The sequence below is a fragment of the Myripristis murdjan genome, chromosome 8 (genome assembly GCF_902150065.1).
Source record: "Myripristis murdjan chromosome 8, fMyrMur1.1, whole genome shotgun sequence".
NCBI classification, from domain to species: domain Eukaryota; kingdom Metazoa; phylum Chordata; class Actinopteri; order Holocentriformes; family Holocentridae; genus Myripristis; species Myripristis murdjan.
Window position 1 is genome coordinate 36,215,363 of NC_043987.1, and position 20,094 is coordinate 36,235,456.

At 50.4% G+C, this 20,094-nt stretch overlaps 1 protein-coding gene across 1 annotated transcript in view; it reads left to right on the top strand.

Moving 5' to 3' along the window:
- The window catches only part of crhr1 (corticotropin releasing hormone receptor 1), a 37,152-nt gene extending 21,194 nt beyond the window's left edge, over positions 1 to 15,958 (top strand). The window contains exons 3-10 of the mRNA XM_030057799.1: positions 4,175 to 4,295; positions 6,018 to 6,171; positions 6,331 to 6,391; positions 6,589 to 6,661; positions 7,061 to 7,146; positions 14,267 to 14,405; positions 15,274 to 15,315; positions 15,747 to 15,958. Coding sequence (XP_029913659.1) covers positions 4,175 to 4,295; positions 6,018 to 6,171; positions 6,331 to 6,391; positions 6,589 to 6,661; positions 7,061 to 7,146; positions 14,267 to 14,405; positions 15,274 to 15,315; positions 15,747 to 15,887 — 817 coding nt within the window. The 3' untranslated portion in view covers positions 15,888 to 15,958. The remainder of the gene's footprint in view (positions 1 to 4,174; positions 4,296 to 6,017; positions 6,172 to 6,330; positions 6,392 to 6,588; positions 6,662 to 7,060; positions 7,147 to 14,266; positions 14,406 to 15,273; positions 15,316 to 15,746) is intronic.
- Positions 15,959 to 20,094: the final 4,136 nt, after the last annotated feature.

Sequence of the window (20,094 nt, forward strand, 5' to 3'; positions counted from 1 at the left end):
TGTGAACCCCGAGGTACCTGTAATTACTCACTCTCTCCACCGGGGTCCCGTAGATTCTGAGCGGCGCATAGTGGATCCTCTGCCTCTCTCTCCTGAAATCGACCACCACCTCCTTGGTCTTGGCGACATTCAGGTCCAGGTTGTTGTCCTTACACCATGAAGACAGCAGCTCCACCTCCTCCAGATAGGCCGCCTTGTTGTTGTTGGAGATCAGGCCTACCACCACTGTGTCATCCTGTGTCAAATTTCACAGTGATGTTGGATTGGTGTGTCGCTGTGCAGTCATGGGTGTACAGGGAGTATAGCAGAGGGCTCAGTACGCAGCCTTGGGGGGCACCAGTGTGGAGGTACGGGAGCTGGAGGTGTGGGCTCCAACCTTCACCACCTGTGGTCTGCCAGTCAGGAAGCTCTGAACCCAGGAGCAGAGTGAGGAACTCAGCCCCAGGTCCCTGAGCTTGGTGACCAGTCTGTGGGGAACTATGGTGTTAAATGCTGAGCTGTAATCAATAAACAGCAAACGCACATAATTCCCCTTACCAGTCCAGGTGGGAGAGGGTGGAGTGGAGGACATGGGTGATGGCGTCGTCAGTACTCCTATTGGGGCGATAGGCGAACTGAAGGGGGTCCAGGGAGTCCGGCAGTGATGAGCAGATGAAGTCTTTGATGAGTCTTTCAAAGCACTTCATCACCACGGAGGTCAGAGCTACAGGGCGGAAGTCATTTAGACCAGCTGGGTTGGTCTTTTTAGGCACAGGGATGATGGTGGACTTTTTTTAGGCAGGTGGGGACGACAGAGTGGGCCAGGGACAGATTAAAGATGGTTGTGAACACCGGAGCTAGCTGGCTAGCACAGGATTTTAGCAGCCGTCCGGGGATGCCATCTGGACCGGCTGCCTTCCTGCTGTTCACTCGTCTCAGAGCTCTCCTCACGTCGTGCTCCGAGAGCGAGAGTGGACGGTCCTCCTCACCGGTCAGGTCGCCTGCTTCAATTACGCTAGCCACAGCACTAGCCACAGCGCTAGCCACAGCGCTAGCCACAGCGCTAGCGCCGCCAGCCTCAAAGCGAGCAAAAAAGGTGTTTAGTTCTTCCGCCAGTGAGGAGTCCACAACAGCCGTCCTCTATAATCCGTTATCGTCCGCAGTCCTTGCCCCATGCGTCTCCTGTCGCGGTTGCACATTTGTTCCTCCACCGTATCCCTGTAACGCCTATAAGCCGCTCTCACCGCTTTCCTGAGCTTGTAGGCTGCGGCTTTGTACGGTGACATGTCTCCGGTGATGAGTCCCTCGTTATAGGCAGCGCTACGTGCTTTCAGAGCCTCGTGGATAGACTTATCCACCCACCCAAAAGCCGGCAGTGATACGGCTTTGTATCCGTTCTTGAATGGAGTGTAACAGTGGTCCAGAGTGTTGTCACCCCTCGTGGGACATGTGACGTGCTGGAAAAAGTTCAGCATAACCGGTTCACCTTGTTTAGTTGAAATCACCGGCCACGATGAGGGCTGCGTCCGGGTGTTTGGTGTAGTGTTCAGGGGCACCACCAAGGGGTGGCCAGGGGTGGCCACAGCCCCCCCTGTAAATTTGCTGGTCACCCTACTGGCCAGTCACATAGATTCTATTGTCAGTTATGCGTTTCATCCCAAATGCACAGCCAGCCAGGCCCAGGAAGCCGCTCTTGACCTTCCATCACTCACAGTAGCCCCGCCCCCTGGCCAGTGACATGTCGCACTGAGTTACGTAGCTAGCTAACGCTAGCTGCTGCTTGTATACGTTATGTCAATTTGCACACAATGAAGAGAACGTCTACAGAAATCCATTCTTATTTTAAAAAGAAAATTAGTACAGGAGAAGAGAGAGAGCCTGTATACTACAACAGTATAATAACATCCTGAAATTATGGTTTTTACTTTTGGTGAGAAGATTTTGAGTGGTCCCGTCTGGCCACCCCTATGAAAAATTTCTGGAGGCGCCCCTGGTAGGGTTTGCTGATGGTATCATGTAATCATGTGTCCGTGTCCGCCTGTGGTGGAATATAAACGGCAAAGACGATGACCGCAGAAAACTCCCGGGGCAGATAGAAAGGGCGACAGAGGATAGCCAGGTGTTCGAGGTCCGGTGAGCATGAACGCGACAGAACAGAAACTTTCCTCGGATCACACCAGTTGTTGTTGGTCAGGAAACACACTCCACCACCTTTTGATTTGCCGGATTCCTTCGTTCTGTCCATGCGAAACACAGTGAATGTTTCTGCTGGGTGAACGGCGTGGTCCGGCACCTTCGGCGTGAGCCATGTCTCCGTGAAACAAAGGATGTTGCAGTCCCTCACATCTCTCTGGAAGCGGACCCGGGCCCTGATGTCGTCCAACTTGTTGTCCATGGATTGGACGTTGGCCAGCAGGATACTGGGAAGAGGTGGACGGCGTGCTCGCGCTCGTAGCCTCTTTCTGACCCCGCCACGTTTCCCTCGGTGTTTCTTCTTCCTGCTTCTCCTCGGAGGCCCGTTTCCCTGGTTACACTCCACGTCCCGTAGGATCTCCTTCGGCCAAGTGGAGCTCTGGGAGAAACGTGTGGCCCAGAAGGCAAAAGTAACAGTGAGGCAACCTGACCACATCCTGTCCAGTGAGTTCACTGTAATGACCCCCAGGAAAACCAACAGATAATCAAAGTCCTTCATTCCTTCTGCTATCAGGCTGCTGAATGCCAACAGAAGTTTGCTTTAAATGAATATGTGTGTGTGGTTTATGATAACTTGACTTGTTCAGGTGTCTTTCTTGTGACAAAGCTTCTGTGAGAGCTGCTGACTCTTTTATTATTGTTTAATTTTTTTTCATACATGGTACTAATTTATGAACCTGTACTGAACATGAACTGCAGGTAGCCCCTGTGTGCACCTCTTGCCCATATGCCGGCTGATTCTCTCTGACACACTGTTGTTTGCTGCTGTTGTAAGTTGGTGTTTGTGTCACGGTAGACTGGAGAAACTGAAGTGCCTTTTTTAGGACAAATGAAGTCGTCTGAATCTGAATCTGAATCTGAATCTGAATCTGAATCTGAATCTCTGTGCTGTGATCATATGTTGTCAGTGCAGAAGTGAGGAAGGTCAGAGAACCAGAGAAAAGTAAGAAAATAACAAACAGAAAGCAGAATCTATGTGGAGCAGTCACGCCATCTTTCTCTGCCTGCCTGTCTGTCTGTCTGCCTGCCTGTCTATCTGTCTGTCTGTCTGTCTGCCTGCCTGTCTGTCTGTCTGCCTGCCTGTCTGCCTTTCTGTCTGTCTGTCTGTCTGTCTGTCTGTCTGCCTGTCTGTCTGCCTGTCTGTCTGTCTGCCTGTCTGCCTGTCTGTCTGCCTGTCTGTCTGTCTGCCTGCCTGCCTGTCTGCCTTTCTGTCTGTCTGTCTGCCTGTCTGCCTGTCTGTCTGCCTGTCTGTCTGTCTGTCTGCCTGTCTGTCTGTCTGTCTGCCTGCCTGCCTGTCTGTCTGCCTGTCTGTCTGTCTGTCTGCCTGTCTGTCTGTCTGCCTGCCTGTCTGTCTGTGTTGGATGATGCCAAGGCATTCTTTGAGGATTAGAGATGAAAGGGAGAAGAAGGAGACAGGATTAGAACAAGACAGACACTGAGAGAGAGACAGGAGGAACACACACACACACAAGCGCACGCGCACACACACGCACACACACAAGCGCACGTGCACGCACACACACACACACGTGCATTCACACGGTGAATGAAGCTCATGTGAATTTGTTGTTTATGAATGAATGACTTTTACATTTTGCTTCCTGTTGCTTTATTTATGTTGATAATTATTCATGTGTGTTCAGTTCAATCAGAGGTTTGTCAACACACACACACACACACACACACATTCAAAAGCTTCTAGCCCCAGGCTAACAGTGTTAGACCAGGCATGAGGTCAGACTCCCCCTGAGAAAACAGCTGACAGGCTCATTCATTATTAATGAGCTTCTCGTTACTTAACGCTGATTGGCTACAAGTATTTGTGGCCCCGCCCTCCTTCCTGCTGCTGAGGCTGATGGTTGATTCTTGACGAGGCCCAGCCGTGACAAAACAACCAGCACCAGTTCTAAACTCAAATTAACTCGCTCATTCAGCTGTCGCTCTCTCTCTCTCTCTCTGTGTGTGTGTGTGTGTGTGTGTGTGTGTCTGTTTGTGTGTGTAGGAGTATCCGCTGTCTGAGGAACATCATCCACTGGAATCTGATCTCTGCTTTCATCCTAAGGAACGCAACCTGGTTCATCGTCCAGTTAACCATGAACCCTGCTGTTACCGAGAGCAACCAGGTACACACCCACTCACACACACTCACACACACACACACACACACACACACACTGGGAGAACATGGGATGAATCTGTTACCATCTGTCCTTAGCGACTATCACCAGGGAAACGAAGCAATCAACAACACTGAGGAGGAGAGAGAGGGGTTCAGAGCCTGTGTGTGTGTGTGTGTGTGTGTGTGTGTGTTTGTGTGTGTGGGTGTGGGTGTGTGTGGGTGTGTTCTCTGTGATGACCTCTTCTTCCTGTAAAGCAGAGCATCTTAAACAGTGGCATCATCCTGCACTAGTGGCTGTAAATTCAAATTTCAACCAATAAAAACCTTAAACCCAACATCCTCTCTCATCCTGTCCCTTCAAAATAAAAGTGTTTCTCTCCTGCCAGGTGAGTCATAGGGTTTCAACTCCAAACTGTTTCAACTCCATCAAATCAGGAAAGAGTCCATTCATGAGGTCTTTAAGTTTTTCATGTGTTTTGAGTGACTCGTTTTTCTTGTACATTCCCTTTTCATCCTGAATCCTGACAAGACAACAAGTCCCTCGATACCGAGTCCTGAGATAACAAGTCCAAGGATAATGAGTCCTGAGATAACGAGTCCCTCGATACCGAGTCCTGAGATAACAAGTCCAAGGATAATGAGTCCTGAGATAACGAGTCCTGAGATAACGAGTCCTAAGATAATGAGTCCTGGATCAACGAGTCCTGAGATAACGAGTCCCTTGATACAGAGTCCTGGATCAAAGAGTCCTGAGATAACGAGTCCTGGATCAACAAGTCCTGAGATAATGAGTCCTGAGATAACGAGTCCTGGATCAACGAGTCCCGAGATAACGAGTCCTGAGATAACGAGTCCTGAGATAACGAGTCCAAGGATAATGAGTCCTGAGATAACGAGTCCTGAGATAACGAGTCCTGGATCAACAACTCCTGAGATAACGAGTCCCTCGAAACCGAGTCCTGGATCAACGAGTCCTGGATCAACGAGTCCTGGATCAACGAGTCCTGAGATAACAAGTCCTGGATCACCGAGTCCTGAGATAACGAGTCCTGAGATAACGAGTCCTGAGTTAACGAGTCCTGAGTTAACGAGTCCTGGATCAACGAGTCCTGAGCAAACGAGTCCTGAGATAACGAGTCCTGAGATAACGAGTGCTGGATCAACAAGTCCTGAGATAATGAGTCCTGAGATAATTATTCGTGAGATCACGAGTCCTGGATCAACGAGTCCCGAGATAATGAGTCCTGAGATAACGAGTCCCGAGATAACGAGTCCTGAGATAACGAGTCCTAAGATAACGAGTCCTGAGATAACGACTCCTGAGATACATACATACAGAAAATCCCACATGCAGGAAAAAAACAATCCAAACGGTGAGGAGTCACGGATCTGAAGTCAACACAGGAGATGTACAAACAAAAGATCTTAATGAAAATATTCTTTCAAGTAACAAAACACGTAATCTATAATTCAGCGGTGTACTTTCTAGATTACAATTTGCGTTGCGTGAAAACGGTTCCGCTCTTCCATCTCTGCAGGTGACGCTCCCCCAGGTGCCTCTAGTCGTTTTATTCAACATATTCAACATGACGTCTTTGGATTTCACTTTCATTACTGACTTTTGTCTGTGATCATAGCTCATAAGTGTGTGTGTGTGTGTGTGTGTGTGTGTGTGTGTGTGTGTGGGTGGGTGTGTGTGTGTGTGTGTGTGTGTGTGTGTGTCCAGGTGTGGTGCAGGTTGGTCACTGCAGCCTATAATTATTTCCATGTGACCAACTTCTTCTGGATGTTCGGTGAGGGCTGCTACCTGCACACGGCCGTGGTGCTCACCTACTCCACCGACAGACTGCGCAAGTGGATGTTCATCTGCATCGGCTGGGGTCTGCACACACACACACACACACACACACACACACACACACACTAAAACACACACACACATACTAAAACACACACACACACACTAAAAAAGTCTCTCTGCCTGTCTGTCTGCCTGTCTCTCTGTCTGTCTGTCTGCCTTCCTGTCTGTGTGTCTGCAGGTATTCCATTTCCTATCATCGTAGCCTGGGCAGTGGGGAAGCTCTACTATGACAATGAAAAGTAAGTGACGTTGTTGTTGTTGTTGTTGTTGTTGTTAATATGACGGGTAGATAGACAGATAGTTTTTTAGAGAGAGGTGTGGGGAATTGTGGGATAGATCAGAATGATGTCATTTCCTGGACACAGGACCTGAGCTCTGTTCTGATTGGACAAGCTCTGTACTGTGATCTGATTGGTGTTGGTGTTTTGATTGACAGGTGCTGGTTTGGGAAGAAAGCAGGAGTTTATACTGACTACATTTACCAAGGACCCATGATCCTGGTGCTGCTGGTGAGAACACACCAGTCCACCTTAAATCACCCCAAGTGTATAAGCCAGTCCACCTTAAATCACCCCAAGTGTCTAAGCCAGTCCACCTTAAATCACCCCAAGTGTCTGAGCCAGTCCACTTTAAATCACCCCAAGTGTCTGAGCCAGTCCACCTTAAATCACCACAACTGTCTGATGATGATAGTGGCGATGATGATGATGGTGGTGATGATGGTGATGATGATGGTGATGATGATGGTGATGGTGATGATGATGATGATGATGATGATGATGATGATGGTGGTGGTGATGATGGTGATGATGATGGTGATGATGGTGGTGATGATGATGATGGTGGTGATGATGGTGATGATGATGATGATGATGATGGTGGTGATGATGGTCTCCTCTGTTCCTCAGATCAACTTCATCTTCCTGTTCAACATTGTCCGCATCCTCATGACCAAATTGAGGGCGTCGACGACGTCTGAGACCATCCAGTACAGGTGAGGCTCCAGCTCAGACTTTAAAGGGACAGTTCACCTAAACTGAAACTCAGCAGATTCAAACCGAAGGAGAAACCAAACCAAACTTCATTCTAGGAGAAGTTGTTCAATGTTTTACATTAAGAACTCCAAGAAAAATGAACACAATATCAAAATGTCAAATAAAACATAATGGAGCATAACAGGACCGAACCTGCAGCTAGGTTACCACAGTCTACTGTCTAACCGAGAGTTTTGATATGATTTGGTTTATTTGATCGGTAATAAGCCAACACACACACACACACACACACACACTTCCATCACACTGTCCATCGTGAACGATGATGATGCTTGCTCCAGGTTGGAGGTGGGGGTGGAGGTTCAGCGATGTTGCTGCTGGTGCCACTTCATGTGGCTGTCAAGGCCGATTCATGAACCACACATCCGTCCACATTTGGTGCTGTCCAGGATTTCCGTGTTGGGGACGCGGTCTTCCCAGGACAGAGCGAGGATCTTCTGAAGGCAGCGTGTGTGGAAGCCCGCCAGATTAGTGATATGCCGTCTGTATGGAGTCCATGTTTCTGCCCCCTACAGTAGGGTCGACACACATTGGGGGACATTATAGACGGTGACCTTGGTGCTGACCTTCAGGTTGCGGTTGTCAAAAGCCCTACGGCGCAAGCGTCCAAAGGCTGATGAGGCTTTGTTGATCTGAGTATCAGTGTCGAGGGAGCAGTGTAAAGATAGTGTGGAGCCAAGGTTAGTGAAGTGAACAACTGTTTTCAATGGGACACCATTTATGTTGAAACTGGGGGGTGAAGAAGGTTAGGTAGTGAGTTGGATCATGATTTTAGTTTTTTGGGTGTTGACTTGGAGACCAAAGGACTGGTAGAGAGTGGAGATGGTATTGAGGGCATACCGCATAGACTCTGAGCTGTGCACTAAGACTGCACAGTCATCAGCATATTGCAGCTCACAGATCTGGCAGGCCTTTGTTTTGGTGTGAGCCTGGAGGCAATGAATGTTAAAAAGACTGCCGTCCAGGCGGTGGTCCAGGCTGACACCATCTTTGGGGCCCAGGGCACAGTGGAAGAGGTAGGTGATGGCAGAGAGGAGGAGATTAAAAAGCGCTGGTGCCAAGACACAGCCTTGCTTCACTCCGACTTTTACGTCAAAGAACTTGACTGGAGTTCTCCTGCGAGGACTTTGGCTTGCATACCATCATGCAGCTGCTGCAGGATGGATAGAAACTTGGGTGGTACCCCAAGTTTGGAGAGTTGTCTCCAGAGCATCTCAAGGTTTATGGTATCAAACACTTTGCTGAGGTCAATGAAAGCTTTATAAAGATCTTTGTGCTGCTCTATGCTTTTTGTCCAATAGCTGCATCAGGATGAAGATCATGTTGGTGGTGGATCTAGCCTTCTGGAAGCCACACTGAGTTTCCGGAAGAACAGCCTCTCAGATGTGCTCCACCAGTCTGAACATCTGAGCATGATCTTTGCCAGCACTTTCCCTGCTATGGAGAGGAGTGAGATTCTGCAGCTGTTCCCACAGACCGCTCTGTCACCTTTGCGTTTATAGATGACGATGATGCTGGCATCCTTCCAGTCCTGTGGGAGGGTCTCATGCTTCCAGATCTTCGAGATGAGGAGGTGCAGGCATCGTGTGAGGAAGTATCCCCCCTGTTTGAAAACCTCGGCCGGGATGCCATCCTGCGCTTTTGTTGTTTTTCAGGTCCCTAATGGCTTGGCAGGTCTCAGAGTACTGCGGTGGGATGTCAAGATGCGGGACTGATGGCAGGTCTGGGAGTTTGTCCAGAATGTGAGGGTCAGCGGGGTTGGTCTGATTGAGCAGAGTCTCAAAGTGATTTGCCCAGCGGCCAAGGATCTCGTGGCGGTCCTTAAAAAATGTGGTACCATCAGCTGAACGGACGGGGACAACTGCCTGCTTCCTGGGGCCGTACAGAGCTTTGATGGCATCATAGAAGCCCTGGGTGTTGTTGCAGTCTGCCAAGTTTTGGATCTCCTCGGCCTTCTGAACCCACCAGGTGTCCTTCATGACTCGGAGGGCCTGCTTGGTCTCAGCTCTTGCAGCAAAGGTGGCCTTCCGGGAGGAAGATCCAGGGCAAGACAGGAGTGCTTTATGAGCTTGATGTTGTGTTTGAAGGAGAGAATGTATTTTGGCAGAGTTGTAATCGAACCAGTCCTGGTGACTTTTCCTTGATGGACCGTCTCTGTGGCTGCGCTGTGGACAGCATGACGTAGAGCTGGATCTGGTCAAGACTCTTTGCAAGGAGTTGTCTTTGGTGGTGAGGATGTTCAGGGCCGCACAGCTGAGTTTTCTTTTTGAAGCTCTTTGGATGACGGGACTGAAGCTCATGAGGAGCTTAGATCTGACCATGAGATGGTCGGCTCCATGCATGACTCGGGTGGTAGTAACATCCCGATTGTCCTTTTGGCGCACAATCACGCAGTCCAGGAGGTGCCAATGCTTTGAGTGGGGGTGCTGCCAGGTTGTTTTGAGCCTCTTCTTCATCTGGAAGATGGTGTTGGCGATGACCAGGTGATGTTCCACACAGAGGGACAGAAGCCATAGTCCATTGTTGTTCATTTTGCCCACACCATGCTGACCAATAATCTGGTTCCATACCAGATGCTCTGTGCCCACTCTGGCATTGAAGTCTCCCATGAGTATGAGCTTGTCCATGATCAGGGTTTTTTGTATGATGTAATCAAGCATCCAGTAGAAGTCCTCCTTGATGTTGTGCTTGGCATCTAGAGTTGGTGCATAAGCACTAATGAGGGTGGCAAAGCGTCCCTTTGTAAGGGGAATATGCCACGTCATCAGTCTTTCGTTGATGCTGATGGGGGATTCTGGCATGCGCTGCAGCAGTTTGGTCTTCACAGCGAAGCTCACTCCATGGATGCAGCAGGTGCCTTCGGGGACCCCCTTCCAGAAGAAAGTGTAACCCGCACCAACCTCTGTCAGGGAGTCCTCTCCATGCAGTGGTCGTGCTGAGTGCTGCAATATCAATGCAATATCAATGTTGTATTTGGAAAGCTCCAGGGCCACAAGTGCTGTCCTGCAGTGGAGCCTGTCAGGTGTTTCGGCCAAGTCCAACAGTGTGCGGACATTCCACGTAGCGATGCATAAGTATGTTTTTCTTTGTTTTGTTTTTCGACTGCGAGGGGGATGCTCCGACGGTTGCGGTTGATCAGCTGGAGTTTGGGGAGCAGACAATTTTTAAACCACCTTTTCCAGGTCCTTCTGCTCTGTCTTGATGAAAGCTGTTGAGGTGATGCACTGCTCCATCCCGTAGTCGCAATGACCATCACTCCATTGCTGCCTGTGTGCATGGTTTGGCTAGGCACTCCCAGCTGCTCCCAGCTCCCAGAAGCTAGTGCAGAGGTAAGGTTTAAGGTGAGGGTAAGGGTGCGCAGTCCTCACTCCCACCATCTTCACTCCACCAGATGGACTCCAGTGGCATGAGAAACCCATGATGACCTTCATCTGGCTGGAGTTGCAGGGAACTGCTGGTGGTCCAGTTTGTTGGACTCCACCTGTGCCTGTCCCCATGTGCAGATTTGGTTTCGGGGTTTACTCCCCTAGCCAAAGTAGCCTCCCAGATTTAGCCACATGGGCGGTGGGGCAGTGGTTGGCTGGTGAGGCCCACTGCTGCCCTGCGATCCCCTGCTTTTTAGCTTGAAGTTGCATAATTCCAGTTACCCTGTGCTGCCAACAAGGAGGCAAGGTGAGGATCTTGGTGAAGGAGAGGCTGTATTCTGACCTCGGAAGGCTTACGCACTCCTTTGCTCAGAGTGGGCTGGCCAGCAGCAGGGACTAAGGGAGGGGGGTCACATGCATCTCTACATGCAATGTCTCTCTAGCATTCTGCATTAGACGCATCACTACTCCCTCCAGGTGACACCCACAAGCACACACACACACACACACACACACACACACACACCTTACTGCACCTGATAAAAACACTTAAGGATAAAACAGTCAGAGACGTATTGTGGTCTGATAGAATCTGCATCACATAATCCCGGTGATCCAATAACATCCATCATACATGAAGCAACAGGTTATCTGTTAACTACAGGCCACATAATAAATAAAACTAACAAAACAACTGAATTCTGAGAAAATAAAGTCAGAATTCTGACTCCACAGCTCCTCCATCATGGCTGCCTGACAGGGTTCCACGCCACAGAACACACTGTTCTCGTCAGTTTTTAAACAACGCTTCTTCTTCATGCACAAACACACATTAGCCGGTGAGCTGCTGAACGAACTCGCAGCTTCAGGATCATTTTAAACTGAAGCAGCATCATCAGGTCGTGCTGTTAAACTATCAGCACGGCAGGGAGTTGGTTACTCTGCAAATGATGTCTTTCATCCAATAACAGTAATAAGATGATTTACTGATTTAACCCTCGCGGCGCCCCGGGTGGGTCAAAAAGACCCGGGAGCCGTAGGGGCTCCGGGGAGAGGCTTAAGCGAGGCCCAGCTGGCCGAGGGGGGCGGGGCTTCTCCCCGGAGTCGGCGGGACAGGAGCGGGGTGAGGGGGAGGCTGAGGGGGCGGAACAGGAGGAGGAACAGGAGGAGGAGGAGGAGGAGGAGGAGGAGGAGGAGGAGGAGGAGGAGGAGGAGGAGCTGCCCTCCAGGGACGGCAACACGACCTGGTCCCTGGACCCCCGCGTTCGAGCGGACCCGGGCAGGATCAGCCTGTCGGGGCCGAGGGGCCCCACCGCCCTGGCCCGGAGGCTGTGCGCGGACCCCGCGTCGGCGGTGCGCGCGTTCCTCACCCCGGCCATCCTCTCGTCCGTCCTGGCCCACACCAACAGGGAGGGTCGTCTCAGGGCCCGCGCTCGGAAGGCTCCTGACGAGGAGGAGGAGGAGGAGGAGGAGGAGGAGGAGGAGGAGGAGGAGAGCGGGGAAGGGGAAGGGGAAGCGGGAGGGGGAAGGGAAGGAGAAGGGAGCGAGACGAGCGAGAGCGGCGCGGAGGGAGAGGGAGAGGGAGAGGGAGAGGGAGAGGGAGAAGGAGACGAGGCGAGCGAGAGCGGGAGCGGGAGCGAGGGGGAAGACGACCTCGAGGGAGACGAGTGGAGGGACGCGGACGAGACGGAGCTGCTGGGCTACGTGGGCCTGCTGCTGCTCTCGGGGGTGTACAGGTCCAAAGGGGAGGCCTGCCGCAGCCTGTGGGACCGCGACTGCGGCAGGCCCCTGTTCAGGGCCGCCATGCCCCTCAAGAGGTTCTTCCGGCTGTCGGCCGCGCTGCGCTTCGACGACAGGGCCACCAGGAGGGAGAGAGCGGAGGCGGCCGGGGGAGACAGGCTCGCGGCCGTGAGGGAGCTGTGGGACGCGTGGACCGCCAGGCTGCCCCTGCTGTACGACCCGGGCCCCCACGTGACGGTGGACGAGCAGCTGGTGCCCTTCAGAGGTAGGAGCCGTCTCTCCGTTTCCCCTCTCGTCTTCTCTTCTCTTCTCTTCTCCTGTCCTCTCCTCTCCTCTCCTCTCCTCTCCTCCTTCTCTCCGCCTCGAATGTTTCAAGCGTAAACGTCTCTAAGCCTCTCGGTCGTCATAACTCTCTAGTCCTCCCCTCCCCTCCCGATTCGTCTCTCCCCTCCCTTTCTCTCCTCTCCTCTCCTCTCGTCTCGTCTCCTCTCTTCTCATCGCCCGTCTCGAGCGTAAACGTCTCTAAGCCTCTCGGTTCTAACTCTCCTCTCCTCCCCTCCCCTCTCCTCCCCTCTCAGGTCGCTGCTCCTTCAGGCAGTACATGCCCAGCAAGCCCGCCCGGTACGGCCTCAAGATCTGGGTGGCCTGCGACGCCAGGTCCAGCTACGCCTGCGCCATGAGCCTGTACGCGGGCAGGAGCGGGGAGGACCTGACGGGGCCCGGCCGCTGCTCCCTGGGCGAGCGCGTGGTCGCCGAGCTGACCGAGGGCATGCGGGGCCGCACCGTCACCTGCGACAACTTCTTCACCTCGCTGCCCCTGGCCCTGCGGCTGCTGAGGGAGCGGGACCTCAGGCTGGTGGGCACCGTGCGCAGGAACAGGCCCGAGCTGCCCGCCCGCCCCCTCGAGCTCAGGCTCAGGACCGCCTTCCTCGCCGCCCGGCGCAGGGGCGAGGCTCCCCCGGCCCGGCGCGGCCGGGGCAGGCCCCCCACCAAAGGAGGCATGGAGCCCTTCGCCTCCGCGTTCGCCTTCACCCGCGAGGCCACGCTGGTCTGCTACGCCGCCAAGAAGGACAGGAGCGTGCTCGTGCTCACCACCGCGCACGGGCCGCCCCGCGTGGACGAGGGAGCCCGCCAGCGCAAGCCGCTGGCCGTGCTGGCCTACAACGAGAACAAGGGCGGCGTGGACAACCTGGACAAACTGGTGGCCGCCTACAGCTGCCGGAGGGCCACCCGCCGCTGGCCCGTGGCCCTCTTCCACAACGTGCTGGACGTGTCCGCCTACAACGCCCTGGTGCTGTGGAGGGAGATGAGGCCCGGCTGGGCCTCGGGACGCCGCGACTCACGCAGGCTCTTCCTCGAGCGGGTCGGACGGGACATGGTGGCCCCGCTGCTCTGCCGCAGGGCCCGGCTGCCCAGGGCCCCCGCGGCCGCTCTCATGGTCAGGCAGGCCCGCGGGGAGGCCAGGGGGAGGGCCGCGCTGATGCCGCCCCGGGACCGCGCCTCCGGACCCGGGAACCGCACCCCCGCGGGGCGCAGGGTCAGGTGCGGGGCGTGCCCCCCGGGAGCCGACAGGAAGACCACCTCTCGCTGCGTGGCGTGCGGCCTGGGCCTGTGCAGGGATTGCTCCGTGCTGCGCTGCCCGGACTGCGACTCGGCTCTCCGCGGAGCCGCCGCGCCCGGGGGACCGCGAGGGTTAATCAATTATTTTATTAAATTCCCTGATACAGATATATTTGTGTATGTGTTGATATATTGTGTATTGATACATTTATGTATATGCTGATATATTTTGTTTATGTGTTGATATATTTGTGTATATGTTGATATATTTCATGTGTATGTGTTGATATATTTTGTGTATGTGTTGATATATTTGTGTGTGCTCATATATGTGTGTGTGTGTGTGTGTGTGTGTGTGTGTGTGTGTGTGTGTGTGTGGCATGCTGCGCTGCAGGAAGGCGGTCAAGGCCACGCTGGTGCTGCTGCCTCTGTTAGGAATCACCTACATGCTGTTTTTCGTGAATCCTGGAGGAGATGACGAGGTGGCGCAGATCGTCTTCATCTACTTCAACTCCATCCTCGAGTCTTTCCAGGTAAAACAGCCTGCAGGTCAGTGTTGTGTCCAGCGGGGGCAGCACTGAGCTAAACAGCCTGCAGGTCAGTGTTGTGTCCAGCGGGGGCAGCACTGAGCTAAACAGCCTGCAGGTCAGTGTTGTGTCCAGCGGGGGCAGCACTGAGCTAAACAGCCTGCAGGTCAGTGTTGTGTCCAGCGGGGGCAGCACTGAGCTAAACAGCCTGCAGGTCAGTGTTGTGTCCAGCGGGGGCAGCACTGAGCTAAACAGAGCAGAATCTGTGTGGGTCAGTGGGGCTCAATGCTCTAAACTGATCAGTCCATTTGATCCAGATATTGATCAGTAACTGGACTGTTCCTGTCCATATTTCTGCTGCAGACAGGATTATAAACTGAGATTATAATCCATGGCTGTAAAATGCTGTGAGTGTGAGCAGATTAGCACTGGCATTGAGGCTCTGTGCTGCTGACTGGCTGCAGAACCACAGGAGAACCAATCATCTGCTTCCTAAATGTTCCACATTTCCTTCCTCTGAGCTCAGAGAAATGTGGAGCTTCTGAAGCAGCGGAGGAGCAGATTATCATCTACAGAGCCGACACTCTGCTCGGCGTCTGCAGCGCCCCCTGCAGGAGGAGCAGGATTATCATCTACAGAGCCGACACTCTGCTCAGCCTCTGCAGCGCCCCCTGCAGGAGGAGCAGGATTATCATCTACAGAGCCGACACTCTGCTCAGCCTCTGCAGCGCCCCCTGCAGGAGGAGCAGGATTATCATCTACAGAGCCGACACTCTGCTCGGCCTCTGCAGCGCCCCCTGCAGGAGGAGCATCTCCCTGTAGAGATGATCTGTGGTTTAACTTTACCTGTCTGTCTTCCTGTCTCTCTCTCCAGGGCTTCTTCGTCTCAGTCTTCTACTGTTTCCTCAACAGTGAGGTAAGACTGCCTGTCTGTCAACACAGGGGTGTTCAACATGGATACTGATTATTGATTATTGAACATGATGTTTGAACAGATTTGCTGAGTCATGACACACTAAAATCTTTTGTCAGGGGTAACCTGCCTGTCTATCTGCCTGTCTGTCTGCCTGTATGTCTTTCTTCCTGTCTGTCTTTCTCCCTACCTGTCTGTTTCTTGCTTGTCTGTCTCCTGTCTTCCTGCCTGTCGTCCTGTCTGTCTCTCGTCCTTCCTGTCGTCCTGCCTGTCTGTCTCTCATCCTGCCTGTCTGCCTGCCTGTCGCCCTGTCTCTCGTCCTTCCTGTCATCCTGCCTGTCGCCCTGTCTCTCGTCCTGTCTGTCTCTCGTCCTGTCTGTCTCTCGTCCTGCCTGTCGCCCTGCCTGTCGTCCTGCCTGTCGCCCTGCCTGCAGGTGCGCTCGGCGGTGAGGAAGCGCTGGATTCGTTGGCAGGACCGTCACTCCCTGCGCAGCCGGGCGGTGCGCGCCACGTCTCTGCCCACGTCTCCGAGCCGCGTGTCCTTCCACAGCATCAAGCAGTCCTCCAACCTCTGACCCCCGGCAGACAGACAGCTGCGTCGCCGTGGAAACCAGGGCTGGATTCAACTAACCAATGACCATCTGTGATGTAAATCTGAGCAGCCAATCAGGGAGCATTCTGCGATGGCGCCGGGCTACGACCTGCCGACCAATCACAACGAAGGACACGGACTCGACCGACCAATGGCGGCATGACATCAGGCTGAGAGACAGCCAATCAGGACTCCAGGAGGCTTGTCGTTTGGACACGCCCCTTCACAGAACTCAGATTTCTGATTGGTCAGGGACTCGGCCAATCAGCTGCTTTGACGGGTTCTGCACAGTTTCAAACTCGACGATGTACAGACGATTAATTATTATTGAATAAGAGTGTTATTGATACGCCTGTTGTCAATATTCTAAAACTGATCACCAGCTTCTGACCACACACACACACACACACACACACACACACACACTCACACACACACACACACACACACACACACCACACACACACACACACACACACACCACACACACACACACACACACACACACTCACACACACACACACACACTCACACACTCACACACACACACTCACACTCACACACACACACACACACACACACACACACACACACACTCACACACACACACTCACACTCACACACACTCACACACACTCACACACACACACACAGACACACACACACACTCACACACACACACTCACACTCACACACACTCACACACACTCACACACACACACAGACACACACACACACACACACACACACACACACACACACACAGTTGTGATGTAGCAGAAACAAACCAAAACAGAGTGACAGCCGAGCCGCCAGTCTGGAGGAAGGTCAGGGCAGGGGGGCGGGGCCTGTGTGAAGGGGGGCGGGGCTTGAATTCCGAAGTATAAGCCCCGCCCACCTTCCTGTGGGGTGGGCATCAGGTTGGAGAACCCCTCACCCAGAATGCATCACCTGGTTTACCCACAATCCCTCAGGCCAAATAAGAGGTTCAGGTTCCGCTCAGGAGCTCCGCCTCCTGGCCTGACGCAGGAACTAGCTTCATGCTAATTAGCTTACCAAGCAAATTAATGCGCTAATGAGCACAACAGGCTAATGACAGCAAGGCTAGCTTTAGCCAACAAGCTAAAGGCTTTCATCAAACTGACAGACACCGCTCTTTGATTTGACTTCATGATTTATGATTCTATCATTTAGTGATTTTATGATTTTGTAACGCTGCAGGGGATTGTGGGTAACAGCGTCTCCAGACGTTCGGAGGTTTGACTGCACTCACAGCAGCTCTGGTAACCATAGTAACCATAGTAACCATAGTAACCATAGTGTCAGTAAGAGCAGTAGTGGTGTGGTCAGATTTGTTGTTTGAGTCACTTGTTGCTAGGCAACAGGTTGTCAAGAAACAAACAAACAAAAAACAAAAAACAAACAAAGCCCAGACTCTGGTTTTGTTTGATGCTGATTTGCTGAAACACACACACACACACACACACACACACAGACACACACACACACACACACACACACACACACACACACACACACAAAAACCGTGTGGGCGGGGCACCACGAGGCTCAAACACGAAACTGAGCAGAAAGTAGATCCGGTCATGTTGGATCTACTTTCTGCTCGAGTCTGCCAGTGATGTTATTTTTTTAAATTAATTTTTTTATTTTTATTTCCTTTGTGTTTGTTACATTTCTTTAAGTTCCCTTGTTTTTCTAATATTTTACACATTTCCCTGTAACTTTCAGTCTTTTCATCCAATAAAAAGGTTCTAATTTTTTCCCGTGACGTCTGAGACAGTTTGCCCTGATTCTTTTTTTGTGTGTTTTTATGTCTTTCTTTCTTCATTTAATTTTTTAAACAAATTTAATTTTCTTGTCATTTTTCGAATCAGTTATTTTTCTCGAGGTCACATCATTGATCAAACTGCTGATTTGAACCTTTAAGCCCAGAGGAGAGAATTATCCCCAAAAACAACTTGTCTAAAAACTAGATTTATAAATATAATTTTATACATATATCTCTCTCTCTATATATATATAGTATGCAATTATAATTATAATTATATGCTAATTATAAGTTCGATACTATAAACTTTTGTTTAATTAATTTTCATGACTTATTTTGTTGCCAAATTTCAGGCCATTTTCCTGTTTTCATTTAAAACAAGGAATAAAAACCTGTGTGTGTGTGTGTGTGTGTGTGTGTGTGTGTGTGTGTGTGTGTGCACTCCCTCTCTGGCAGCCCCTGCTGGTCAGCAGCAGTATGACAGTTTGGGTCTCCACTCAGCATCTGAAAATGAAACAAACAAACAAACAAATAAACAAATAAACATGAGCGTGTTTTCTGATTGGCTCTTCACTTTTGTTTGTAGTTTGTTTTGTGTTTCCTTGATATTTTCTCATTTTTCTTGCTTGTTGTATTTCTTTCCATTAAACTCTTTGTAAATACTGATTAATAAAGTCGTTAAAAGGTGATCTGTTATTATTGATAATGATATTAATAATAATCCACACAGTCTCTGCTGGACATGTGTGTGTGTGTGTGTGTGTGTGTGTGTGTGTGGTGGAACATGAACACAGGCCATGATGATGATGATGATGATGATGATGATGATGATGATGATGACACAGACGAAGATAGATCCAGCCTCATGGTTGACTTGTTTTCATAGTTGATCCCCAAACCACCAAAATTTGATTTGGTGTTGATTTATTGCCTGTTTATTTCATTTGTGTTTATTGCATTCATCACATTTAGTTTTATAGAGAAGAGTTAGTTTTATTGTGATATCTAAAATTTTAGGTGTTCTCTCCATCATACAAATAAAAAAAAAAACTGTTCTGTATCTCAGGTTCTCTTTAATAACCGAAGATGCATTAATATCTTCTCCTGACATTTATTCTGTTAAGATAATGAATATTAGCTCAAACTGACCATTAATTACTTTATTTTAAGGACATTTGGCCAGAAAAATTGTGCAGAAAGCTAACCTGATTATTTTATTTAAATGCATGCAGAAAATGCTGGCAAAGGAAGAACATGAGTCCTAAAATACATAAAAGTTCCACAAAGGGATGGAAACTAACCATAACCCAACCTTTAACCCCTAACCCCTGACCCCCGACCCCCGACCCCTGACCCCCGACCCCTAACCCCTGACCCCTGACCCCCGACCCCTGACCCCCGACCCCTAACCCCTGACCCCTGACCCCTGACCCCTAACCCTAACCCTGACCACCCTCCAGTCCAGGCAGCAGCTGGTTCACGATGCAGCATCTTCAGGCTTGGATGTCTTCACTTGCTTCCTTGACAGACCTGGATTGGTAAGGATATCCAGCGATTATTTGATATTAATTTATTTCTCCACGTCATGGCAGAGTCTTGCCTCCAGGCTTCATGCTGAGGAGCTGCTGGCACCTTTTGACTCTGATACACAAAAAGATCATGGACAGTTTTTCTATATCCAAAATACATTCAGTTGCTTGTTATAATAATCTCAGTGTAGCAATCCTGAAATAAATGAAATCATCTCTATGATCATTTGAACACTGACTGCAGTTTCAAAATTGCAAAGATACTGTGTTGACAGCCATTTAAAACAGTTTGAACAAAAACTTAATTTAGCTAATAACTTAACTTTGTTAACAGGATTATCACAAGGCTGCTGTTTCAGATAAATGGCAGCTGTATTAACAGGTAATATTTGCCCCTTCTGTTTTAAATAGGAGGATATTTTTGATTGTCCTTTACCCTGGAAACAATTTTTTGTCTTATATATAAAATGACCACCAATGCATGCACAAGGTATTTTCAATTAAAGATAATTTATCATTTTCTGGCTAGAGGAAAAATGCTAAAGATCTGGGGTACTAGTGATTCAGATGAATGTTGATTTTGTTCAGCAGAACCTGAACCAACAGATCACCTTTTTGGTATCGTCATATTATATCTGCAAAAAAAAAAAAAAAAAAAAAAAAAAAAAAAAAACTCCTGCTTTGTGAGGAAAAGCCTTTTCAAAGTAATGCTTGGATGGTACAACCAGCAGCAAACTTTTTAATGAGCATTTGGGCTAGGTTTTCTATGCATAAGCACTTTCTTTTAAGGTCTGCATGTATGTTTTTAGATTTATTTATTCATGTATGAATGTGTGCTGCTGCAACAATGTAATTTAATTTCCTGTGAAGGA